We start from the raw sequence: 27040 nt of genomic DNA, 5'->3' as shown, positions 1-27040 counted from the left end.
GCTGCGGATGCCAGGACCCTCTAAGTTGATGCATCGTGTGGGGCAGCTTTTCATGTTCTCTTGAAACACTGCACATTGATTGTTTTTGTTGCTCTGCATTAAGAACTTGAGACCCAAAATGCTGTTTAAATGTCTTTTCAAAACCTTTAGCCAGTTTTTGTTGCATCAGCGATGTAACTTAGTACCTTTTTAGATATAAATACTCATCTATCACTTTTGTCTTCTTTCCAGATGCATCCTTTGGGACTATGTAATAATAATGATGAGGAGGACCTATATGAGTATGGCTGGGTTGGAGTGGTGAAGCTGGAGCAACCTGAGCTGGACCCCAGTTGTCTCACCGTGCTGGGAAAGGTAAAGAACTGGTTTTATTTGCTACTGATGTTCAGGAAGTAATATTTGCAAAACTACACAATACAGATGGAAAAACGGCTTAAAACATTTTACAAGGGTCAGAGAAAAACATGCACCACACTATGCTAAGCAATCAATTGTCGATCCCATCCCGAGCCCACGAAAATACTTATACGTCATTTTTTTATTTAATCTCCGGCTCCGTCCCGCCCGCTCCCATTGATTTCTATGCTCTATTCCGTCCCTATCACGTTACCAACAGTGAAATTGACTCCCCCGTACCGCGGGACTCCTGCAGGAGTCCCGAAAAATTGTCACCCTCTACTTTGCATTCACCCAAATAAGTATTCTCATCCGGGTCCCCCTGTCAGTGAGACGGGTCATGCATTGAAATTAAAAACCATCTCAGCTTCGTTATAAACATACTGCAGTTAGGACTATGAAGAATTGCTTAAGTTGAGACAATATTTGTGGTAAGTTGTGCTATGATTTAAGATGAAGGATACTGCTTCATTCGTAGCATGTTGGAAGATTTGCCATTTTAGTCTACAAATACAGGGTCCATTTTTTTTTTTTTTTAAATCTTTACAGCTCCAGCCAGTTTTCCCATGAATACTCTGAATAATTGGATTACTATTTGGCTGTAAACACAAATCTTAAGGGTGCAGTTCAGCATACACAACAATGCTATGTATTAAATGTTTGGGCATGAGATGTTTTGGCTCCATGAGCGACGAGCAGAAACATGCAGACAGCGTGGTGATTTGTGTATATAGACAGTTTGCTAACCTTTTGCTACACTGAAGTTAAAGTAAAATCTTTCCCTAGTACTTCATTAAACCCTTTTAAGGATGTGTCTTTGATCTTTTGTAGTTACAGAGACAATTCACAGAAGGATGATTTAGTTTTGTGTTGTTTCTTACTTCCCATCGCTGGGAGAATGAGGGTGAACTGAATCCCTCCCTTGTCTCTCACCACCCCTCTGTCCCCATCCTCCCTCCCTCCTCCAGTGCTCCCAGACCCCTCTGGAGTCTCGGAGTGGTATTTTATCATGCTTTAATTAAGTGTTCCTCTTAATGGAATGTACCAACATCCCCCGGAGGATTGGGGGGGTGGCTATAGTCTCATTTATCCTGTGCATGCCCGGTGACAGAAAGAGAGCAGCCATTCATAATTTAAGGAGCGCTTGTACCGTATAGACCTGCTAATGGTGCGCTTCCCTTGGTGATGGTTGCTGCTGCCTAGCTGATGCATACTTATGCTGAGACCTGAAAACTGACCTAATGCTCAGCACTCAAACGCCTCTTTGATTGTAGTTAAGAATACATCATTGTTACAGGTGGCTTCACTTACTAGTAAATGGTCTTCATTAAGGTCAGTGTTTTAAGGAGAAGTTTCCAGAGGGAAACCAAAAAATTATAACTGGTTTAACTTGTTGTTTACCATTTACCACTACTATATTTGTCATGGAAATGGATACTGTAGGACAGTAAGAGTGACATGGGTTCAGTCTGTAATATAAGAGCTATGTTATTTTTTTACCGGAACCAAACCCGCGGCCGCTGAGTCGAGGACTGAGCCGCTGTATATGGGCTCTACCAGGTGAGCTACCCAGGCGCCCATGTTATTTTTAATAGTAGGTAGTGAACATTTAAAGGGGAACTCCACTAATTTTACACATCAAAGTTTGTTGCAAGCACATTGCGGGTAATGTAGGCACCAGGAAGAAGAATGCGTGGAATAAAAAAGACAATATCTTTGGTTCTGCTGCAAGGATTTTGATTGATTTGTTTTTATAACTGTCCGTGTTAAGTCTGACAATGTTATAGGAGTGCACAGCTAAATTGGTGGAGTACTCATTTAAGTAACCTGATCACTAGTGTCTAGCTACAACACCAGCACATACCTCTGATGGGATACTAAGTAAGGAAAGCTGAGATTGAGAAGCAGGTTGTCAGTTTTGTTTAGTTGTTGCTGATGAGATTATCGTTTTATTGGACATTCATAAAGATTGGAAAGATGGGAGTGGACGGCTACATGGCATGTGCCTTAGCCAAAGGAGCCACGAGGACACCCGGGAACTACAAACCCACACCTTCCGCTCATTGGAACCAGCCAAAGCACTGTGATAATGACCTGGGATAAATTCTGGGTTTACTGTTTTGCTAAGGGATGCTGTAGTGAGGATAGCAGGAACCTTGACCTTTTGGGCTCCAGCCAGTCGTCCTAACCTCTAGACCACTCTAGTTTCCTCTGTGTTTATTCAGCCAGGACTATAATTAGAGGAGGGAAAGCCCATTGTTGCATCTTGACAGACCCTTGCCTCGGGGCTTGAACACAGCTGGGTGCTTTGCGTTGGCACCGCCGCTTTTGCCAGGCCAGACAGGGCAGTGTTTACCCCCTGCCAGTCTGCTTACTCTGCCCAGCCAGCCAGGCCACTATGCCCAGCCCCAGTCCGGATACTATGCCCACTCTTACACACTCACCCCGCCTGGTCTGGCCTCATGCTCGTCAGCCCATGCCCCCTTCCCCCCTTCCTGACTGTCCCCTGACTGAACCCACTCCACTTTGCTGCCACTTTGCCACCAACAGTGTTGGGGTCTCGTCCGGTCAATTTAGATTCCATTCAATTATAGGATCCCAGTGAACGCACAAAACAGAATTGTAGGAGAGAAAATGCTGTTTACGCCAATCCATGTCTAAATATAAAGTGTCTGGGAACACAAGGCCCCCGGCTGTGCGTAGGAGCTGGTCAACATGTAGCAACGGGCTACACAGAAATTCTACACAAGACATTACCTTTAATGCCATTGTCATCACTATTATATCAACAGTGTGATTTTAGCTAAGGTTAAATTGATACGCTTAGTGACTCAAGAATCTTAGACAGCTCTGTTGCAGAGAGATTCTCTGAAATCAGCAAATATTAGCAGTAGAGGAAGAGGAGGAAAAGAAGTTGGTCATGCCGGCCTTTTGAAGTCCGCGTGCAAACCTCACCAAAATGCTGGTGTGTCACATATATGTACACATTTTTTTTCCTGCACTTCCTCTCTGGTTCCTGTAAGAGCTGCAGGGCTGTTAAACCCCTGACTTATGTGTGCCACAGCAGTAGCCCCTCCCCCAACAGCAGGAATACCATGAGCAAATCGGTTCCTACTGTAGCTAACTGTGTTTGAGACACTCTTTGAAGTGGTTAGTCTGAGTAATGGTATCATATGTGGATGACACTACACAGTGGCCTGGTGCTAGTAGACCAGTACTTGCTTCTCTTTAGTTCCAGCTTGTCATGTCTCCCCTTTCTTATAGGTGTTTGTAAATGTTGTAAATCATGCTTACACCTCTGCACCCATGTATCCGTTTTCAAGTTAAACTATTTATTGCAGTCCATAACCTATTTTTGGTTGTCATTTCCTCCCTGCTGCCTGACTTTCTCAGAACTGGCCCCCCTCCCTTCTTCTCTACACTGTCTTTCACGCACATACACTGCGATTTTGGCAGCTTCTCTGGAATATGAAATCATGCCGCTGGCTTTCATTGGTGGCCCAGGCTGGTCAGGGTCTTTGTCACTGTGCCAGTGAGATATCTCTTCTTTCAAGTACCGCGGTGTCAGTCCAATGGCCTCACGGGGCCTTAGCATGCCGGCTTTTCCCCTTTCATCCTCCTCGGGCTCTCATGACATCAGCCCCCAACCCAAGCAACCGGGGGAGGAAAGGCAGAGAAGTGGAGTGGTGGCGGATAGAGAGAGGAGTGGGAGTTAGAGGACAGAGGGAAGGCAGAGAGGTCGGGGGTTTGGCTTCTCAAGGAGATGACGAAGGAGAATGTGTCTGGTTTGGTAAGTGGGTGGCTGGGATTTGTGTCTCGCTTGGTACAACTTTTTTTTTTTTTTTTTTTTTTTTTTTGTACACACATAAGCAGAAAAATGCGACCCATCTTCCCACACAGCCCTGCTGCTTGTGTAAAGCAAGCCTCTTGGCTGGCATAGCATGTAAACCTCCCTGGTATGTGCTTGTTGTGTGTGGCCTGGCGCTGCCCTTGACCAGCTTGTCTCTGAACCACGATCAGTTCCACCTTAAACGCCAGCCAAAGACAACATTTCATCGCAGCGGAGCTCAACTGGCCCGAGACCGGCCGCTACAAAGCACTCAAAAATAACTAGAGCAACGAGAAAAGTTTCAAGATCTTGAGATTGACATATCCTCCCAGAAATAAATCGTGCTCCTTTAAAGTTTTAGCCAGATGCACACATCCATAAAAAGTCTTTGACACACATACAAACACAATCCTAAAACCGCAGTTGCCATGAAACAATGTGAGATGGCAGAGGAGTGTGTCTGTATAGCTTTTTCTACCATGGCCCTCAAGTTGGCACTATGGGACAGCAGGCCAGAGCAAACAGCTGCTGCGTCTTAGTGCTAAGTGGCTTTTGGACTCTAACCGTGTCTGGCATCTCAGCCAGAGCTGCAGAGAGGGTGTTGTGTGTGTGTGTGTGTGTGTGTGTGTGTGTGTGTGTGTGTGTGTGTGTGTGCATGTGCGTGTGTGTGTGTGTGTGTGTGAGATAGGAATGTCGGGGATATAGGAAGTACTCAAGGCTGCAAGGTGTGTGTGTGTGTGCGCGTGTATGTGTGTGTGTGTGTGTGTGTGTGTGCGCGTGTATATGTGTGTGTGTGTGTGTGCATGCGTGTATATGTGTGTGTGTGCATGCGTGTATATGTGTGTGTGCACGTGTGTGTGTCTGAAGAAGAGAGAGACCTGTATTAAAAGAAAGAAATGGCAACAGACCGATGAGTGTGATATTGTGGGCGACTGGCTCCGAGCCTGCGGCCAGGTTATCTGTCCTACACACTCAGGTGCGTGCTCGAGGTCGTCCCGAGGCCACGGCAGTGCCAGTAGGGTGTCAAGCCGCAGGGGCTTGTTGTAAAGAAGCTTCAATGCTGGATTGAACTGGCTGCATTTTGGCTTTGTTTTCAGACCACTTCTAATACAGCATGTTGGCCTTTATGTGTAGGAATAGGAATATCAGTGGGATGTGCGTATATGTGCATGCATTAGCTCATCCACTGTTTATCAGTCTGGATAAGAGGAACTAGAAGGCTGGCAGATCAGCTTGTGTTGTGATGCAGACGGCTGAATGACTCACCGGGTCTCTCTCATCACTCTCTTCTCACTCCTTTTCCCTTTTCATGCATTCTCTTTCATTTTCTGCAAAGACCTTAGTGAAGCAGAGCGCATTGATAACAGATAGAAAGAAAGAAAATTGCGGTAGTTTTACACTCTGCAGTCTCCAGAGTGTTTTGTTAAATTGCAGTGAAGCCACAATAGTGATTGATTTACAACATTGGCTTTTGTTCGAAACAGATGAAGCTTGTTTTTTCCCTTTAGAGTTTTTAAAAATTCTTTTCATAGCGGAGCCATAAAGATGCAGGATATTGATGAGACAATTTTTCCTGCGCTTGTGCTGTAAGTGATGGGGCTCTACTTCCTTTCAGTTGAGTGCGGCAAATTGAAAGTCAGTTTTGGGTTGTATAAATCAAGGGTATAATGGAGGCTAATGTTGTAGTAACTTCTCTGCCTTGTCAGATCCAGAAGTTTTCAGTTCACTTTTATTTGAGTTCCCTTACTCTAAGGATGTGCTTTTCTGCCATTAAAAGATGTTTTGTCAAATTCAAGATTTCTAGAACATATTTCACACATTTTTACCACGAAAACATTAAAAAAGTTCTTGGCAGTTCTCGTATAGAGATTTCACATAATTTAAATTGCATCCACACACTCACTAAAGTATCAAATATCAATTGCCCTCACAATTGTTTTTTGGTGCCACATTATCCCTTTAAATTAAATCACAAAGTTACAGGACTGAAAACTAACTTAAGCAATGGGTAGTCTAGCTACCTAGCTAGTTAGCTAGCTAGCTAGCTAGCTAGTACAATGGACAAGCAAACTCTTTAGCTTCCTCTCCACCTGCCCCTTGCCCCAAACACCCTGAACAAACACTTTCAAACACCGCAGCATGAAGGAAACATTCAAAAAGTTCCAGGCAGTTCTCGTATAGAGATTTCACATGATTTAAATTGCATCCACACACTCACTAAAGTAACAAATATCAGTTGCCCTCACAATTTACAGGACTGAAAACTAACTTAAGCAATGGGTAGTCTAGCTAGCTAGCTAGTAAAATGGACAAGCTAACTCTTTAGCTTTCTCTCCACCTGCCCCTTGCACCAAACACCCTGAATAAACACTTTCAAACACCGCAGCATGAAGGGAGGGATAGAAAGAGAAATTTAAAAAATAGAGAGGAGGAGAAGCAGGTAGAGAAGAAAAAATGGGGACAAAAAAGCTTGTGAAGCACGGAGCACTCAGGGGCCTGCCTCTTGGGCTCTCCTTTCATGTTTGTGTACGCCTCAACTTGCTGATATTATCTTGGCCGCTCTTCCTGGCGGGGTGTCGGGAGAGGTTTCCACTGTGACCATGCAGGGGCCTCTCTCCCTCTGTTTCTCTCTCTGTTTCTTTATGTCTTTCTCCCTCTCTCAACCCCCTCTCTCTGGCTGTGTTGGAACCCTCACCCACCTTCCTACTTCAATCCCCAACCCCACCCCCTGCAACAAAAAAAGACCCTCTTAAATCACCGCTTCACCACGTTTCACGGCGCTTGGAGGCACCCAGGATCCCACTGCGCTCGTTTCCATGGTCACTGGGAAGCTCCTTGTGTCATGTGGCTCAAAGTGAGCCGTCCCTGGGCCGAATTACCCAGATTTCAATGGGAGGCCAAATGACCATTATTAGACTTCACAGCTCAGGCTCCTATTTAAAGAGAGAAGAAAGGAGCCCTGGGGACTTAAGATGAGAGAGAGACACGGAGGGAGAGGGTGAGGGTGAGCGAAGAAAATAAAAAAATAGAGGCAGAAGAAGACAGGAGGGGAAATGAGAGGAAAGTTGGAGTTGTTTCTTTCTTTTCTTTTTCCCCACCCTTACATTGATGATTGTTCTTAATCACAATTGTTATTATAAAGTCAGAAACCAGCCACAACTAAAGTTTTCCTGTCTGTCAAACTGCAACCCAGAAAAGACGGCGCGGCGCTGGATCAAAAGATGAGCCGTGGAAAAAGTAAATCTTAGAAAAGATAGGACCAAACATCCACCCACGTCAACCAAAGCCCTGTCTTTTCTCTCTTCATCTCCGTCTAAGCCTGTTGCTTTGTAGGGGAATGTGCTTGTGTGCATGAGAATCCTTGTGTCCCGTGCCACGCTGTGTATGTCAGGGCCATGTTGTCTTTAAGGCTCGGGCCCACAGCCTGGCACGGAAGCTGGAAACTGAATCTCCCTGGTCCCCACACAGCTAATCTGATGCTTCTTCCCACTACCGATGATTCCTCTACTGGAGGGATAGCAGGGGTGAAAATGTCATCCTGCTCTTGTGGTTGGAACTTTCTTTTATGCACCGCCAGGAAGGCAAAGTTGTGCCTAGCGCAAGGAGATGGAGAAGAAGGTGTGTGTGTGTGTGTGTGTGTCTGTCTGTGTGTGTGTGTGTGTGTGTGTGTGTGTGTGTGTGTGTGTGTGTGTGTGTGTGTGTGTGTCATTGGAGCTACCCATGCTCTGAGACAGTGAAGTAATGGAAGAAGAGAAAGAAAGGAAAGGGAGGGGGTGAAGTATGGCAATGCACCTGGCAGAAACTGGGAGAGACATTAGCATAGTTTATCGGAGACCAATTAGCACGATATAACAATCCAATTTAATGAGACATCTGGATATCGGTTGTCCGTGATTATGTTACTTCATAAGAAGTTTTTAATTCTTTCCATTAGAATTATTTGTATGTTTGTTTGAAAAATCTTAATCTGCAAAGTAACTGGCTATCATATAAATGTAGGGGGGTAAAAAGTACAATATTTCCCTCTAAAATGTTGTAAAATAGATATACTCAAAACTGTACTTAAGGACACTACCTCGTGACCCCTGGATATGATCTGGTAGTAGGTGTATCATTTCTAATGACAAGGATACTGTTACAGGATGATGACTTGCTGGGAGACAACAATGAAGGTGTTATTTTGGAGTCGTAGATGAGTGAGGGGCGTGGAGTTACACCAGGTTTACACTGGCCGCTGAAGCATGATATGTTCAGAGAAGGCCGAGCAGCCGCCTGGCTGTTCTCAGCACTAGCAATGCATTCCTGCGTGCCGGTCATCAAGCAATTCTGCACTCCTGCTGTTTCCTAATTACACATAGAGCTAATATAAATGTGTGTGTGTGTGTGTGTGTGTGTGTGTGTGTGTGTGTGTGTCCCTCTCTGTTTTGACACAACTGACAAATGTGTGGAACAAGTAGACCCACGTAATTTAAAACAAAAAAACAATCACAAACAGCAGTGACATGGGGCTATTTCTATAGATAGTTGATGGGCAGGTTTTAATATTTCATCATGTAAAAATCTGGGGAATTGAAACTCCAGGAGGGAGAGGGGCAGGGAAATCAAAAGCGTTAGCACGCAGGGGATGCATGTTTTTATCTTTTTTTTTCTTGCATTATGGGTAATTTTGGCACCAGGTTTTGACAAGGAAGAAGATTGTGTGCAATCAGGTTCTGCTGCATCGGTTTTTACCCTTTTTTTAATTAAATAAACTGTCCATTGAAGGTCCGACAAGAGTGCAATGCTAAATCAGTACTCAACAGTACAAACCTTTGCTTAGATATAAACATTTGTTAGCTATAATTCAGCTTTGACAGTGACGGTTACTATCAAAAGAGTGACAGTCTGTCTGAAGAAAGTTCCTTCTCGTTTCAAAGAAATGAAGGACCCAGTCAGCTTCTTCTCCAGCACTTTGTTTTACATGATTATCTGCTGAAAAAAACAAGTTGAGTTGGTAGGAAGACTGCATAGCAGGAGGCGAGAGGTACAGTAAGAAATTAGGCAAAATGGGGGTTATAGGGCTGAGTCCTGACCTGCTCTGCCTTGTTTGCCCAGGGAAGGAAGACAGCAGTCAGCATCAACACCCCTCCAACACCAGGATAGAGTATTACAAGAGAGACAGGCAACAGCAGCACTTCTTTATCATGCAAGCAGGGACACGGTCTTCTAAAGCAGCTTCAAGGCAGGGAGAGATTAGAGAAAAACTGTACGACTGCAGACAAATTAAGGGAAGAGTGGCCGTTTAGTGAGACACCTCAGGTCTGCTACATTTGGATTATAGTGCATGTTCACACTGTAGCATCCTGAATAAAGAGACAAATACTGCTATGTTGCTGTGTTATTTTGTAGTAGTAATGTCAGATTCAGAAATGTCAGTGTAACCCTTTATCAGACTGTTACTTTGTTATTAATGTTTCATAAGGTATAGTAATGTTAATAATCAACACGCATGTAGTTAAGAATTGATTGAGCTGTCAACGGCAGGTGCACCTGTATACTGTATTTGAGTTTTGTTGTTGGAGCTGGAAGTAGGTGTTTTTTCTAGGGCTGCAACTAACGATTATTTTCATAGTCAATTAATCTGTTCATTATTTTTCTCGATTATTCGATTAGTTGTTTGCTCTATAAAATGTCAGAAAATGGTGAAAAATGTGCAACAGTGTTTCCCAAAAGCCCAAGATGACGTTCTCAAATGTCTTGTTTTGTCCACAATTCAAAGATATTCAGTTTACTGTCACAGAGGAGTGAAGAAACTAGAAAATATTCACATTTAAGAAGCTGGAATCAGAGAATTTTTACTTTGTCTTAAATAATGACTCAAACCGACTAATCGATTATCAAAATAGTTGGCGATTAATTTAAGAGTTGACAGCTAATCGATTAATCGATTAATCTTTGCAGCTGTAGTTTTTTCTCTGATTAACCATTTTTATTTTTTTAACAACATACAAAACATACAACTCGCAACATGAACACCCCCCCCCCCCAGTCATCACCACCCACTCAGACAAATATTCAAGACCTTTCAATAAAAATAGTAACAAAATAGACAACAAAACATAAACCTAATAAACATATGTATAAATGACAACACCATAAGCCCATCATACACATCTCTCCCCAGCACAAAGCTTCTTAGGAGCACTCCAGAAAGCTCAGGTACTTTCCCCATTTTCTAGTGTAGACATTCAATCTGGCAAACCGTTTATATGACATTTTTTCAAACGCCGCAACCCTAGCCATCTCACAAGCCCACTCCTGGATTTATGGCACCCCTTCATTCTTCCATCCTCTTAAAATAATCTGTCTGGCTATCATTAAACTAGTCTGGGCCCAGCTTCTTATGTGCTTATCCATCCCATTTAGGATTGACCCATCTCCCAGAACAAATAATCTTGGGCTGAATGGAACCAGGATCCCTGCAAACTGACATAGGTTATCATGTATCCTGGTCCAAAATTCCTGGACCATATGGAACTAGCTTTTTTTTTTAATGCCCTCTGTGCTTGACAGCTTTCATCTCGTGAAAAATATGGTAGTTCAGATTTTTCAATACCAGGAAAAGTTTCTTCCACCTTCGGATGGTCTTTTGCTGGCTGACTGCTGAGAGGCAAAAACAAATTCTGATATCAAAATTTCAGATTTTTCTTCTTTCTATTACAAGTTATGCTCTTCAAATATCAAAAATGAGACATGCATGCATTAGTTTTTTTCTAAACTCAGTGCTGTTCTTTGAAACAGGTTTACAGAGAAAACATGAAGGACTTTCCGAATGATAGGACTAATCACTAATCAGATAATCTAATATATTGATATCAGTGTTTTGCGCCAGATAAAAAACAAACATTTCTAACTAAGACTTCCCGTCACTTTAATCCAAACACCAGTTTAGACACTTGGTGGAGAAGAAGCACTTAAAAAGTAGTATTCTTGTCCCTAGCCGAAAAGCTTGTTTATTTTCCTGTGAATCACAAAGGGCCAGAGCCCAAAACCGGTAAGAAAACAACATGGGAGGGACAGAGAGGAAAAGTGGAGGAAATTCAATTAGCGGTTGTCCATTCCTCCGGCCCCAGCGTTTGGTCTCGGCAGGGCAGAGCAGCGGGCAGCGGGAGTAGAGAAAACTCAAAGGCTTCTTGATTAGCAGTGGTCAGATACATTTGCATCTGTGTCACATGTTTGTCTAAGACATCAAACCGGGGAGAGAGACAGGAAATGTTCCATGTGGTGCACAACAAGCAAGACAAACATGTATATTTCTAAAGAAAGATGTTTACATTTTTAAGAACTTTTAAGTCCAGTACACAAGCCTCATTCATTCACTATTTATTTTTTTATCATATCTTCACAACACACATAAGAGAAACTAATGTCCCAATGTTGATTTATTAGACAACATGCACTGGAAAAGGAAAGGAAGTTTGAAAGGACGGAAGAATTCAACTCGGAGCTTGAAGAAAGATCTAAAACAATATGTTAGTTTGTAAAACTGCAATGTTTTCTCATAAATTCGTCTTTATGGCCACATGATGACAAGCCTTTAAATGTTTGAGAATTATCTCTTTGTTATGTAAACCCGATGAAGGCTTTCTGCTCAAACAGTTTGGTGTTTTTGTACCAAAACAAGTTTAGAGTGTAAAGTGTTCACCCATTTCCAATAGTAGGGGATTTTGCCTTGCATTTCTGCGAGTACAAGTCATTTTGTCAGTTAGAAGGGTCAGTCTGTCACTCCCAAGATTAAGATTATTTTTTGGGCCTTTCCGCCTTTAATGGATAGGACAGCTAGGTGAGAAAGGGGAGAGAGAGGGGGAAGACATGCAGGAAATCGTCTCAGGTCGGCCTCGAACCCTGGACCTCTGCGTCGAGGCATAAGCCTCTTAGTATATGTGCGCCTGCTCTACCCACTGAGCCTACCCGGCCACTATTATACCCTTTTAAAGATAAAAAGAGCTTTAAAACACAGACTGTAGTTAAAGAATTACAGGTAGTCTTTATAGACTGAAACATTTGGATTGTAGTTCTTTAACCTTTTGCTTCCACATCTCAATGTTTCCACTCAAACAACATGCAAATTGTGTTTGTATTGTTTATAATTCTTCAACACCAGAGTCAATACCAATACCAGAGTTTTAGTATTTATACCAAAACCGAAATATCTTCAAGAAATATCAACATCAATTCATATTCTCAGTGGTGGGATGTAACCAAGTCAATTTACTCAAGTACTGTACTTAAGTACAAATTTGAGGTTCTTGTAATTTACTTGATTCTTTTCATGCCACTTTCTACTTCTACTCCACTACATTTCAGAGAGAAATATTGTACTTTTTACTCCACTACATTAATCTGACAGCTTTAGTTAGTAGTTACTTTACAAATTAAGATTTTTGTACACAAAACACATGTAGTTTAGTACAATACAATGTTTTATTGCATACTTCTACATAAGTAACATTTTCAATGTAGGACTTTTACTTGTAATGGAGTATTTTTACAGTGTGGTATTAGTACTTTTACTTAAGTAAAGGTATCTAAAACTTCTTCCACCACTGCTTTTTCTCAACACCATTTAAACAAAAGAAGTTTTCACCAGCTCCTGTCTTGTGAAGGAAATCCAGTCTTAAATTGGCAAAATATATGATTTTAATCAGGAAGAATCTCATCAAGGTCACATTGAATTGCAGTTTAAGCCCTTTCTGTATTTTTTACAAGTTTGCAGTAAATATCAGGGTCAGGATTTGGTACAGTTTAGGAAGTGGATAAAAGTGACAGAGACACTATATATGGGTCTTATGATGAGGGAGTTCTCCCCAGTACGCCTCACTCACTCTCCGCTCTTTAATGGGACCAGCTCTTTGCCATGGTCCACTGGCAGGCCCCCTCAGAGGTGCACACACACACACACACACACACACACACACACACACACACACACACACACATATACACACACACATACACACACACACACACATATACACACACACATACACACACACACACACACACACACACACACATATACACACACACAAGCACAGTTCTCTTGTATTATTCTGGTTATGCAATGGTGGGTGAATGGCCACTCCACAGTGTGCGCTGAGGCAGGGGTGGAGTGGGAGGGGTTGAGGTGAAGAAGAGGAAAATAAGTCAGATTTGTCAGAAATGCACGGAGAGAGTTTTAGCTTTTAAAGAGATGTCGACTTGGATCTGGATGATGGCAGACGCATCGTTGCGGAAAACCACAGGCTCCCTCTCTGATCTGTTGTTTTTGTCCCCGAGAGAGCTCTGGGTTTTCCTCCAAAGCTGACATTACTACCTTTTTAAAAGGGGCTTTTCACACTAGTCCAGAAGATGGCCTCTTGGTGAAAAACATCTCCCTCTTAAAGAAAATAGATTCAAAAGGGGGCCAACGCTATGGGCTTCGCTTCTTTTTTGTGTTTGTTCCACAACTCTGTCTCCCATTTAGGGATTTAAACCGGTGGAAAGAAGATACTTCACCCATGGGAACTGATTTTCCCTCAGGGATGGCGACACTGTGGGACAGATAGTCGTGTGTGTGTGTGTGTGTGTGTGTGTGTGTGTGTGTGTGTGTGTGTGTGTGTGTGTGTGTGTGGTGTGCAGTTTACCCACAAACCCCTCTGTTTCCTTTTATATTGAGACACTGTGCCAAATCCTAACCTGTAGGTCAACCTTGCCTAAATAAAAAGCCTAAAATTGGCAAGACTGGTGTAAATCAGAAGCAATCTGATCAAAGAATTTCAATGCCAACTATTTTGAAAAAGTATTGAAGTTCGATAGCCAGCCCTGTCTGCAGTATGTATGTCTATATGGAGACAAAAAAAGAGTTAAAAGAAGAGAGTATATTAAGCTTGTAAATGGGCAGCTGTTTGCTAACACGTTAGCCAAAACAACTCACTGTGTACCTGTGAGCATCTTTTGAGTTTTTTTCTGCCCACTAGCGGTCAGAAAAAAAACAATGAATCCAGCTTCATTGAACAAATTGTATCTCTTAAACTGAACTTTACACTCAAGAAACATGTCTGTGTTCACTTGCTAACCTTTCATCTGCAGTTTGATATTAATGGCAGTCACTGATCTCCCGGAGAGCTTCAAGTGATTCTTTCCCCTGTGTGTTTATGTTCGTTAAACTGTCGTTTATATGGAGGCGGCTGAAACAGAGAGCAGGCTTGCCGGCCCCTATCCTCCGCCTGTGCGACACACAAGTGGATTTTTATGTGCTTCGTAAACATGTTTTATGCAGCTAAAGAAATGTTGCCTCAGACGTTCTGGGACTCGTGTTAAAATGCTTCAGCCTGCGGCTTAACAGCATTCAATTAATATTAAACAGGAATATGGGACAGTTCAAACGTTTGAGAAGGTAGAGGGAGAAATTGAACAATGTTTAAAAGTCAGAGGAACGCACGCGTTTATCAGAGAATGTTGTTTTTTCTTTTCTTTTTAAACTGTAATTTTGTAGCTTGGCTGTGAGTCAAAACCTTAAATATGAGTGAAAGGGGATTCATGAAAAGAAGGCATTGGCAGGATTAAGCTCAACAAGGTTTATTGAGTTCAGTTCATGTGGGAACAGGAAAAGTCCTTATTTTTTGCGGTTGTGCGATGTAGCAGGGCGAGGGTGTCAAACCAGTTGATTATAAGTCACACAGCCAATACAGTTATGTCAGTTATCTGTAAACAGACTGAAAGGTTATGACAGATTAACAGTCTGTTAACATCAAACAGTAGGAGATCAGAAAGATAGAGTAATGTGCTTCGTGAACAGGGGAAATGACTAAATCCCGTAATGAAAATGTCAAGATAGAACAGATGACTTTATGTGCAAAAGTACAGTACGTACAGGAGAGTAAACGAGCAACAAAGCGAGGCTGCACAGGCTCTGATCAGATGACGCATAGCCACGTTGAAAACTTTGATTTTATTTTAGTTGAATGTAAATAATGTCTTGGCACACATGCCTGCTCTGAGAGGGAGCGAGGAAGGAGAGAAGAGAAAAAAAAAAGGGGCGACCACATACAAGAAAATCCATGGGAGAAAAGTATGCCTTTATCTTTTAATAAACTGTAAAGCCAGGAGGCAACATGAAATTACAGCATAATAGCAGTGGAGAGTCTTCTGAAGACTTAATTGCCTTAATTATAGCAGTGCAGAGAGAGAAAGAGAGGGGGGGTGGGATGGGGGCTGGGGGGGGGGGCATGAAGAGGAGGAAAGGGAAAGGAGGGATGCAGAGGAGAAGAAAGTGGAAAAGTAAGGGAGTGATGTGATAGAGGACAGATGAAGGAAAGATGTTGCAGGTGTAATCCAGGTGTGTGTCTGTTTTGCACGTGAGCACATAACCTTCTCTTTCCAATGTCCATTTATGAACGTGTGCACACTTTTGCACACGCATTGTTTTGTAACTGTATGAGCTGGTGTGTAAATATGTGAATCCTCGCATATGAATGATGAAGTGAGCGCTACACTGAGAAAAAGTCTCTTTACAGACGAGTGAGAATTTCTCTCCCTCAAGATCTTACAAGCTGGCGGGCTTACTTAGGGATGCTAAACATAGCTTTCATTTTCCTCAGTGTCTAGACTGGGTTCTCAGTTCTTTCTGCTGCGGTTTTTGGTCACTCAGGGAAGATTGTACCCTAATTCTCATGCCTCTGAGCCAGTGGGAAGTTTGTTTAGCAAGCAGTATTGTGAAGCACCTGTGAACAGTTTAGCTGATTTTTTTGAGCACGGATGACTGATCAAGCACTTAGGTCGGGGATCATGTTTCAGCTTTGAGAAAAATATTAGCAGTGCATTTATTTTAGAATTTAAAGAGGGGACAGTCAATTACTTGCCCTCAAATAGGAATTTGTCTCTTACTTTTACTTTTTCACAAAGATTGCATGTTGATTTATTGTTCGAGGAATGTTATATATAGTTCAAATCTTATAAACTGCTACTTGCGAAACCCTTCTTTGCACTCTGATGGCTAAACAATGACAATTCTTCCGATTTTTGACCATAAGTAATCAAGCACAATGGATGTGGACCGGTGATCATGTTTCAACTATGATTACCTTTCTTCTTCCTATTCTTCTCCAGCGGGGGAAGAAGTACCAATACAAGAATGTAATAGAAAACCTACATTTAGAATTCCACTTAGTAAGTCAAGTAAAACCTTTACTCTAAAAGTATAGAACTATTATCAGCAAAATGTACTAAAATTATCATTTATTCAGCAGTAGAATGGCCGCAGTGAGTGATACGTTATTATCAATCAAAGTTTGTTAATACTGATGCATGACTTGGCATGGAGCATTTTACTGTTGCTCAGGGCGGAGCTAGTCTTAACTTTTTATATAAAGTTTAGTCCAGTGGTTCCAAACCTAGGGGTTGGCCCCCTCCAAAGGGTCACAATATGAGGATAGAACAAAAAAAGCAAAGTTCTGCTACACAAATCTGTATTCTTCTTTTAGCTTTTCTAATATCTTTGGCTTTTTGTGAAATATTTGATTATTGATTGGGTCTAAAAAAAAGTTATAAAACCATTTGAGAAGTTTAGAGAGGTAATGTCTCTTTGGTGTAACTGCAGCTGCCAGGTTAATTGATTTGAGTAAAAAGTACAATAATTCCTTCTGAAATGTAGTAAAGTAGCAGTATAAAGTGGCATAATACATGGAAATGCTCGAAGACAATGTACCTAAAAAGTTTAAAGTGAATTTGAAATAAACCAACTTAGTGCCTTTCCTCCACTGTATAAGGCCGGCTACACACTGCCTGCGTGACACGCACGTCTCAGGCGCGACTCGAGTCGCGGCGAAAACGCATGCATGCTAGAAATAGAACCAACGCCTATTTTTCACACGACACGCAAGCGTGTTGGAAGCGTTTCCAGGCAAAATAGAATAGGAAAAGATGTTTATATGTCATTTTGACACTAATACATATTAATAAATGACATGTCTGTCAATACAGAATGAAATATTCTGTAGCCTATTTTGCCATCAATACTGCCGACGTTGTCTTTGCTGTAATCAAATCAGACTATATTTATGTTTAACATGGTATTTCATTTTATCAATGGGAAACATACATGTGTACAGACAAGGCTAGCAGCAGCAGCACCGCGTCAGACACGTTTCTGGTGTGTAAAGACCAACAGGTTCTCACACTCATCTCGTAAAATATGGACGCTTGGTCAGGTGCCTTTGTCGTTCTTATTGATGCTAAAAGTCTCCTTTAGCGATTTAAGTAAACGCGCTTGGTCGAGACTATTGCCCTCCCTTTTGACGCAGTTATGTTAAGGAAAAGGTCGTGGGTGGGTGTATGGTTCCATGACACGCGGGAAGAACGGGATGGTTGGGTTTAGGAAAGGGTCGTGGGTGGGCGTACGGTTCTGTGACACGCGGGATGAAAATAAAAAGCGACTAAGCGTGACAAGCGGGACGCGAACCCCGCTCTCCTGGGTGAAAGTCCTGTGTTTGTTTGACCCATCCACCACCCCAACCAACCTCCATATGCGGAAATTCGCCATTACATACTACTCGCTAAATCCTATCTAACTGCTGCTCTCCCCAGTGCGTTACACGCTGAAAGATGCCTTTTTCGTCGCATCAGACGCTGACAGCCACTGTCCAAACGTCCTTATTTTACGAGTTCGGAATGAGAACGGGTTGGTAAAGACATAGAAAAATCCACACAGCCGCCACACAACTGACACGCAATAGAAACGCCACGCTCATGCCACGCAGCCAGTGTGTAGCCGGCCTAAGTCTCCAGTTTCTCTTAAAGCTTCAGGTGTGCTGTATAAAGCTCAAATCGTATAAACTGTTATTTGCCAAACTCTTCTTTGTACTCTGATGGCTGAAAAAGTAACATTTGAATTTTCAACAATTTCTCTGCGCATCTTGATCTCATCTCTAATCATAATTGAGAAGATGAAAATGTCATCTCAGACGCTCCAAAAATTCCTGTTCCATCTCAGTGAAACTGACATAAATGAAAGCTTATGTTTCCAGCGTGTTATTCATCTTTCTTTCTTTTTCTAAAGTTTGTAGCAGAGGGCTGAATGCTGTCTCAAATTGCTTGCACAATATCTCCTTGCACAGGATCTCTGCCACTTGGCACTCCATAGCCAGTTTGAGTCAGTGAAGTAAACAGTGTTTCCTCACCGAACGGTTTGGTTTTTAGCAACATGACAAAGTCACAAAGAAGAAAGAAATGACATTACAATAGTCGCAAAGCAAGATCCTTGCTTTGGTGTCAGAGGTTGTAGTTTTTTATGGGGTTGCGAAGGAGATGTGTCATGTTTTTTAAGAGAGCCAGTTTGCCTGTGGGTGCATTTTTGTTGTCGTCAGGCAAGTCCCTGCACTGCAGTAGAGGCCTGCCCGAGTGGAGATTCTTTAAGAGGGAGATCTCTTTCTTCTCGAAGCGTCTTACCAAGAACTATTAATTATTAACTGGGAGAGCTAACATCAAAGGGAGCAGACTTGTGCTGAATAAAATGGGGGCTGGAGTCTGGCAGTGTGGAGCTGAGAGAAAACTGGGTGAGAGGGAAAAGCCAAGCGAGATTTCGCTTCATTTCGCTTTTGAACTTTTCCAAGTACAAAAAGTGAAAGAAGAAAGAGAAAAGAGCGATGTTAGTTTATGTAAAGGAGGCAGGGCGAAAGAGAAAGTTGAAAGAGCTTGTATTTATAGCGTCGCTGTCTTAATGTTTGGGTGTTTGACAAGGCTTTCCTACAATGCTGGGAAAGATCGAATCAGTTTGCGGGGTTAATTAGTCTTTAGCGAGCTATGAAAGTCAGATTCATAAACGTCTTGTTTTGTGGATTTAACCAAGGGGACATCTAATTGAGATGTAGCTCACACACTTCAGTCATGATGTGTTTAGGTTTTTTCCTGAAGCTGATTTTAAAGTTGAATTCACAGAGAGTGATACGTTTGCCACCCCTTATATCAAAGGCCTTGGGTTAGTTTGCTTCTATTTTGCTCCTGCTGTGACTTGTTCATACAGCAGTTAGTCCCACCAAAGGTTCCCTACAGTGAAGAGGATCATATATGTCATATATGTTGCTATTTAAAAAAAATTAAACATGTTCACTAGTGTCATCATTGACTCTTTTATTGATTCTGGAGAATGCAAAAACCTCTGGTTTCTTGTTTTGGAGGAAGAAGACACCCTCTACTTTAAGCAATAGAAGGCTGCCATGTATACTTTCTCTCTCTATGATCCTGCAGAACTATTCTCTCTTCTCGCTCCTTGGGTACTTGAGGTGAATTTAAGAGATTGGAAGATTCCATGGCAGAAGGGCGTGGGGGGGGGTTCTGGGTCACGGGAGGAGAGAGGGCGCAAGGAAGCATGAGTTAGCAATATATGCCAAGGAGCAGTGAGGCTGTTCTGCCGGCTAATGGTGGACCACCACCTTTAGAGACCTTTTCTGTGTATTCTGTAGTACATTGATAGGTTATAACAAGTGTTTGCGGTGGTGATTTGGTCAGTTGTAAAATCCCTTCCTATTTGGGCAAAACCTTGCTCAACATCCATTGTTGAGTGTTGTTGCCTCGGAAATTAACATGGTGTGTTGTGAGAAGAGCGATTGCGCCTCCCCCGCAAATACCACGTCTCCCCATCTCCTTTCTCTCTCTCTGTGTCCTCTGTAAGTGCCTGCTGACTGGAGCTATGACACTCTCCAGCCACTCGGCAGCAGAGTCACAGCACTGTACATTGTCACTTTGATCTTCACCCCCCCCCCCCTCCCTCTCTTCCCTCCAGTTATGAAGAGCGCTGGCAAGAACCCAAGGCCACTTGATAATACCAGGATATGATCCCAGCCACGCTATTTTAGATCATGTAGTGCCGACATCAAAACGTTGTCTAAATAGGGCACCATGAATCAAGCGTGGTGAGAACGGGTTGTAGGGGAAAGAAGCAGTTAAGATAAAGGATTTTTTTTTTCTTCCAGACGCGCGGAAGCCAATTTGGATTCTGCGAGGAGATACTTGGGATACTGCAGATCCAAGCATTTCCTTTATCTTTTGCCTTCAGCAGACGTCTTCAAAAGACCTCTGTGCTATGACTTTCCCTGCTCTCAGATGAAAGAAGCTCCCATTTCTTGCCAGTTTGAAAAAGTCTGATAACTTTATTCAACTTTCCTGAGCATGCACAGCAGAATTAAATTAAAATGTCACGCAGAGCTGCATCACATGGATGCATGCATTAGAGATGCAACGGTTTCTGTCATACTATTAGCGTAAGGTGTTGTAGATTTACTTTGAATTACATCATGATGACTTTGGATAAATGAAGACATAGACCACATGTGCACCCTAGCAAATGTTGTCAATGGCTTGTTTACTTCAGTTGGTTTTCTTATTTGCTCATTCCAGATGATCTGCATGTTATACTTAGGCAGAAAACTCCCTCTAGTGGCCCAAATTTGAATGGGAAAACCTTGCAGTTGACATTGTGATCATACATTCCCTGGCTTTTTTCTTTGCACTGTTGTTGAATATGTCTAATGGTTACTTTTGTTCTGTGTTGCCAGGCAAAGAGAGCAGTGCAGCGGGGAGCCACAGCCGTCATCTTTGATGTGTCAGAGAATCCAGATGCCATCGACCAGGTTCGTACACACCTAAAATTATCCAGGCATTTGCACACTCAAAACAACACTGAAACAGTCTAATCGGTCTCGGTCTGTCTGTGAAAGACTTCTGAAGAAAGCTCAGCAGCATGCCCTGCCCTTCTGACTGGCGGTGTATGTGTGTGTGTGTGTGTGTGTGTGTGTGTGTGTGTTTGCTGTTAGCACAAACAATGATCTTTCTATCTTTAGTTGTGTTCAAAAGCATGTGTGATCAGCCTTGCTTATTTAACCGTTCTGGGCCTTTGAGCTCTCTAACTTGTGTTTGGAGGAGTGCACTGCGCTCTGACAGGACTGAAAATGGATATCCACATTCAGCTTTCACTAGACCATGACAAACACTCCAAACACATGGGCTACAGTAAAGAACAAAGTGTATTTAATGTCACACACCTAGACACTCACATTCCTTCTTCTTCGGCCGCTCTTTCTTGCTCATGTGTCTTTGCTGTTAAGATGTATAATACACAAGTTGCTCCACTGAACGCCTTTGTCGCAAGAATTCTCCTGTGGTATTCATCCTGGCCGCGCCAGGTCTGGACTTGCAGGTTTTTCTCTTCTTTTTTTTCACTCCCTCCTCGCCTCTTCTTCTCTGCCGCTGGGTCGTAAAGCGCGTAGCTGAGAGATAAAAGGGATTGCACAGAGACCACATGAAAGGCAGCGCCGGGCGGCTGTGTTAAATTCCCCCGAGAGGCTTTTCCAGTCAGAGCGGCCCGATCAGCAGAGACAGGACCCACAAGGCCGAGGGGCAGGGAGGAGGAGCTTAGGAAGAATTAAAGTCCCAGGGCTGAAATTAGGAGAGAAGCTTTATGAAGTTATGCACTTGACCTCCTTTTTGTCTCAATTTATACTTAATGTGAGGCCAAGTGCTAATTGTGGCTAAAACGCTTTGTTTGAGGAAAAGTTGAGTTTGTGATTTCACTTTCTTGAAGCAGTAATACATTCAAGTTTATCATAGGACTTTTAGGTGTACTTTTTAAGGGTGTATTGTTTGTCAGAGGCCAAGCCAAGGTCTTGGTGGAGTCATTTCTCAAAGGTTCAAGCGAGAGATCAAAAGTTTCAGAGTCTATACTTTTAAACTAGAACGTACAGTATTTCACTGGAGAACATGACGGCAGCGGAAGAAATAGAAATGCGAATATCCTCGGTATTTCCCTTGGGCTTTTCAAATTACAGATTCCAACCAGCAGACGAGAGGGGAGAACAGAGAGGGAGAGGAGTAAAGGGGTATGTCAACTGACTCAAAAGCCAGAACATACTCTTCATTGACTGTTTCCTCCGGCTCCCTCCGGCAAACTGTGACCACAGTTTCCATGTCTTAAGCCTAGAAGTCATTTTCTCTAGTTGGTAGAAGAGAAGTTCATGCGTTTTACGCTCAGACAGTTAACATGCAGTAGGATAGTGGTTCGCAAACTTTTTGCTGAAGGTCCCCTAAAAAAAAGAAAGAAGCTATGTCTACTTGTGACCCCTCATCACGCGTCACATTAGTCAATTTGTCAGTTGTGAGCGCTTTAACCAAAGCGTGATTTTCAGATTTTTACATTTCAATAAAAAAGAGAAATCCAAGGCACTCTCAATCTTGTGTCCTTTACTATTTCATGGTCATTTCACCATGTTTTGGATAAAAGTGTTCAGCTTTCGATACCCTGTCCTGATGGAGGCTTTTAGCCACAATGCATTGGTGTAATGCAATATTAAAGGCGTTTTATTATTCTCAGAACCTTGAGTGACAAAAACATACATACTCTGTACCCCCCCCCCCCACACACACACACACACACACACACACACACACACACACACACACATATGTTCAAATGTAAAAACCTTGCAATTCATCACTGCATTAAATGAAGAATTAATTAAGTCATGTACAGTAGATCACAAGTTAATTTTGGCTGATCGGATCCCAATGGAGCAAGATCTGATCTCGGAGCGTACAGACTTAACAGTTAATGCGTCTTGGCATGATCTGATGAAAAATGTCGCATCGAAAAGACAAGTGTAGCCACGGCCATAGACTTTTAATCTCACCCGGATAGCTCAGTTGGTAGAGCGGGCGCCCATATATAGAGGTTTACTCCTCGACGCAGCGGGCCCGGGTAGACTCCGACCTGCGGCCCTTTGCTACATATCATTCCCCCCTCTCTCTCCCCTTTCATGTCTTCAACTGTCTCGTCAAAAAACTTACTAAAGGCCGAAAATGCCCCAAAATATTATCTAAAAAAACAACTGGATCCCTCATTTCCCCTAATGGCACAAAAGACATTTTACGACATTTTTTAAACAAAAGTTAATTATTGACCAGATAAATAAGTATACCTTTGTTATGTATTAGTACATCTGTGTTTGATGTAGTTTTTCTCTGTCCTCTCCTCAGCTAAACCAGATTGCCGAGGATCCTCTGAAGCGGCCGGTGGTTTACGTGAAGGGCAACGACGCCGTTAAGTTGATGAACATCGTCAACAAGCAGAAAGTGGCTCGTGCTCGGATACAACACAGACCACCGAGGGTAAGCGCTCATGTCAAAACCCCAAACCACACTGTGTGTGGATGACGTGCGTATGTGTGTGAGACTAATCTAAGGCACATGGAAGCAACATGAGGAAGAGGTGAACATGTTTGCGAAGCCCACGCACCCAACAGCGCTGAGACGTTTTCAGATGTGAAGACAAACGGGAATTCCAGCTGTGATATCTGACCCCTTTCCTTTCTTCTCTGCTCTCCCCTGCCCCAAGGCCGAGGACTCTTTTTTTTTTTTACGCAGCACTGTGGGAGATTAATATCAGCTATTCAAAGAGCTGTTTGTTTGCTCGGAATATTTGATAAGAGGACCAGCACACTTTGAGGTCAAATAACTTGACATAATGAAAGCCCGAGAGAACGGGCTGTCCGATAAGAGACATTTTTCTGATGAAGAATGAAACAATCTGGCCATTCTCAGTTGTTTCTGAGCAGTTGTTTTGGTACTGATTGAATTGATTAGAAATCAATCCTTAAAGGACAAATCCGGCGCAAAATGAACCTAGGGGTTAATAACACATGTGTACCGAGTCGACCGTTCTCTGGGATATGTTTTCATGCTAATCGAATGTGACCAGTGTAAGCGCAAACCACTAATTAGCTTATAACGCTAGTCATATTACTGGTTACTGGTTGCACGGCGTTCGCCGTTAATCGGTTAATCGGCGAAACCGTTTCAGCTCCACTCTGCAGAATGGTCCTATTTGTGTAAGAGATGTAGCACTTACCTGAGTAAATTACTGACAGTCATAAATTGACACACAACAAGAGGAAAATGATTCTGAGATGGAAATGTATTGCGTGAATAATCAACCATGTATTTATTCCAGAACGCACCACCGAATTATGTGTGAATGTGTCCCATTTCTTATTTCCCATTTTTCATTTCAGTCACATCATTGAGTGGTCTGCTGAGCAAAAAAAAAAAAAATAACCCTGTTAGTAACCCCTTTAACCAACAGCATGTGAAGATTATTTGACCAAATCTGTGTTCTTGTTGCCCTCCCTTTCCACAGCAGCCCACGGAATATTTTGACATGGGCATCTTCCTGGCTTTCTTCGTGGTTGTGTCGCTGGTTTGCCTCATTCTGCTCATCAAGATCAAACTCAAGCAAAGGAGAAGCCAGGTTAGTGTCTAAACACACACTCATCATCGCTACTAGAACAGAAACAACTTATTTATTTACCCCCAAGTTTGAGTCACAAAGGACCGAAACTGATGTGTGCCTCTTACACAACAACACATCCAAATACGACGCCATGCCTTGTTTTTTTCCAGTCAACACGACTTCACTTGGAGTTGCAGGCGTAGAGTCGGGCGACAGTAGCACTGCTGTTGATTGACTCCTCTAGTGTGTTTAAAAAAAGCTCTCAGTGGAGGCTTGTGTCAGGCACATGAATCAGGATTAGCATTTAATTAACGCTGATGAGAGGTTGTCTGCTGGAGCCTGAACACACAGAGATGTCATGACAGAGAAGAAAACCTGTAGCGGCATCCGTCAAGATAGGTGTAATCCTGCCAGCACACGTGTGTCTGGGTGTGTAAAGACTGCCACTTTTTTCATTGTGTGGGTGTGTAAGGGTGTGTATGTGTGTGTCACACAGCAGCGGATAACTTGGTCGTGACTTCCTTTGGGGGTTAATTAAGAGAACAGCTCACACCAGGGGAACCTTTTGTTACATAATGTAACAACCTTTCCTTCCTGAAATGTGAAAAATTAATGAAGTTCTTGTGGAGTAAATATTGTTAATACAGCATTAACACTTCCTATCCAATTACCCCAGTAGGGGTAAAAATCCTAATACTTTTGGGTTTAGTGAAGGATTCCTTAAGGGCTTGCCCTCACAACACTGCAGTTAATTACAAACTGAACATAATGATTTTTTTTTTTTTTAAGTCCCCATGTTTCATGTTTTGTCAACCCTGTGATGAGAATGACTTTCATGCCAAATTTCAGTGCTCTCTTGCTGACCAGGATATCCACTTGCCCTTATAAAGTCTTCAATTATCTAGTTGCGAGGCGACATAAAGGAAGAAACAGTCTCCAGAGATCCTTTTTTGAAGTTAAGCCTGCGCATGAGCATAAATAACTCTTTTACACGAGTGATGCACTAGCAGTTCAAGCAGTGCCTGCTATAAATCACACTGTCTGCTACACATGTGAAACATTAACTTTAATCCAAATAAGTAGTTCTGTATGTGTCAACTTATCAGTCACCATTTTTTAAAGGTCCCATGGCATGAAAATTTCACTTCATAAGGTTTTTTAACCTTAATGTGAGTTCCCCTAGCCTGCCTATGGTCCCCCAGTGGCTAGAAATGGTGATAGGTGTAAACCGAGCCCTGGGTATCCTGCTCTGCCTTTGAGAAAATGAAAGCTCAGATGGGCCGATCTGGAATCTCCTCCTTATGATGTCATAAGGAGCAAGGTTACCTCCCCTTTCTCTGCTTTGCCCATGGCAAGCTGGTCAAGGCCACACCCCCCCCCCCCCCCTTGCCCCCCCCCCCCCCCTCTCTCCTCCTCAATAGCATTTAAAGCTACAGACACAGAAATGGCACGTCCTAAGTAAAGCTCATTGTGGGACTGGCTCTAGTGGCTGTAATTCTGCACCAAGGCTGAATTTCAGGAAAGAGACTTCAGATACAGTATTAGGGGACCACTAAGGCCTATATAAAAGCATCCAAAAGCAGCATGTCATAGGACCTTTAAATGTATTAGAGATAGAAAAAGAGACCAGAGAGTCAGAGCCAGAGAGAGTTGCTAATGCATCTGTCAAACATTGCAAAATGATGTACTGTGTCAGGGGAGGAAAGTCTTAAATCATGGCAACATCAACCCTCTCTCATTAACATCAGCAAAGAGGAACACAGTTCAAAAGTTGCCATCACTGACGTATAGACTGACGTACGACATTTAGCAGGATGTTTACTTCAAAACATCATCGCTGAGATGACTTCAGTGTTTTGTTAGTTTTGTCATTTTAATGTCTTCTTGTGGCTCTCACGTTTGCTGACTTTCATGTTAAACTCTACAGAACTTTAAAAGGGTATTCATAAAAGTGAAATGTGGCTAATCAAACATGCAGATATGCCCACTGAACCTGTCCCACCTTCCTCCCCACCACAGAGCTCCATGAACAGAATGGCCATCCAAGCCTTGGAAAAGATGGAGACGAGAAAGTTTAAGGCTAAAGGAAAGGGCCAGCGCGAGAGCAGCTGTGGAGCCTCTGATTCACTGAGCAGCAGCTCCACCTCTGACTGCGCCATCTGTCTGGAAAAGTACATTGATGGGGAGGTAAGAAAAGACACTTTGTCCTTTTGATTTTAAAGGACTGACTTTATCTGCTTTGTTGACTTTCAAATCTAAACGGTATGATGCAAACAGTGGTATAACATCTCCATAAACTGTGCTTTACTATATGGGTTGTTATACCAGCTCTTACAATGAATACAAAAGTAAACCGTTCTTGTTTTTATGTTCATATGCATGTATACTATTTTGCAGAAAAGTGACAAAACACTTAAAACTGTGTTAACTTAACTTGTACTTCAAATAAAAAAAAATAAAAAATTAAATTAAATTTAAAAAAGGGGGAATGTTTCAGAACTCATTCTGACTTTTAAAAG

At 42.5% G+C, this 27040-nt stretch overlaps 1 protein-coding gene across 2 annotated transcripts in view; it reads left to right on the top strand.

Moving 5' to 3' along the window:
- The window catches only part of znrf3 (zinc and ring finger 3), a 74936-nt gene that overhangs the window by 39942 nt on the left and 7954 nt on the right, over positions 1 to 27040 (top strand). The window contains exons 2-6 of one of the 2 annotated variants that reach the window (XM_035996331.1): positions 232 to 354; positions 20797 to 20871; positions 23270 to 23401; positions 24432 to 24539; positions 26541 to 26708. In XM_035996331.1, coding sequence (XP_035852224.1) covers positions 232 to 354; positions 20797 to 20871; positions 23270 to 23401; positions 24432 to 24539; positions 26541 to 26708 — 606 coding nt within the window. Of the gene's footprint in view, positions 1 to 231; positions 355 to 20796; positions 20872 to 23269; positions 23402 to 24428; positions 24540 to 26540; positions 26709 to 27040 lie in introns of both variants that reach the window. The other variant, XM_031305331.2, reaches the window with a different exon arrangement.

This window comes from Sander lucioperca, chromosome 2 (genome assembly GCF_008315115.2).
Source record: "Sander lucioperca isolate FBNREF2018 chromosome 2, SLUC_FBN_1.2, whole genome shotgun sequence".
NCBI classification, from domain to species: Eukaryota; Metazoa; Chordata; class Actinopteri; order Perciformes; family Percidae; genus Sander; species Sander lucioperca.
Note: the sequence above shows the minus strand (reverse complement) of the source record. Positions and strands in the feature narration are given on the sequence as shown.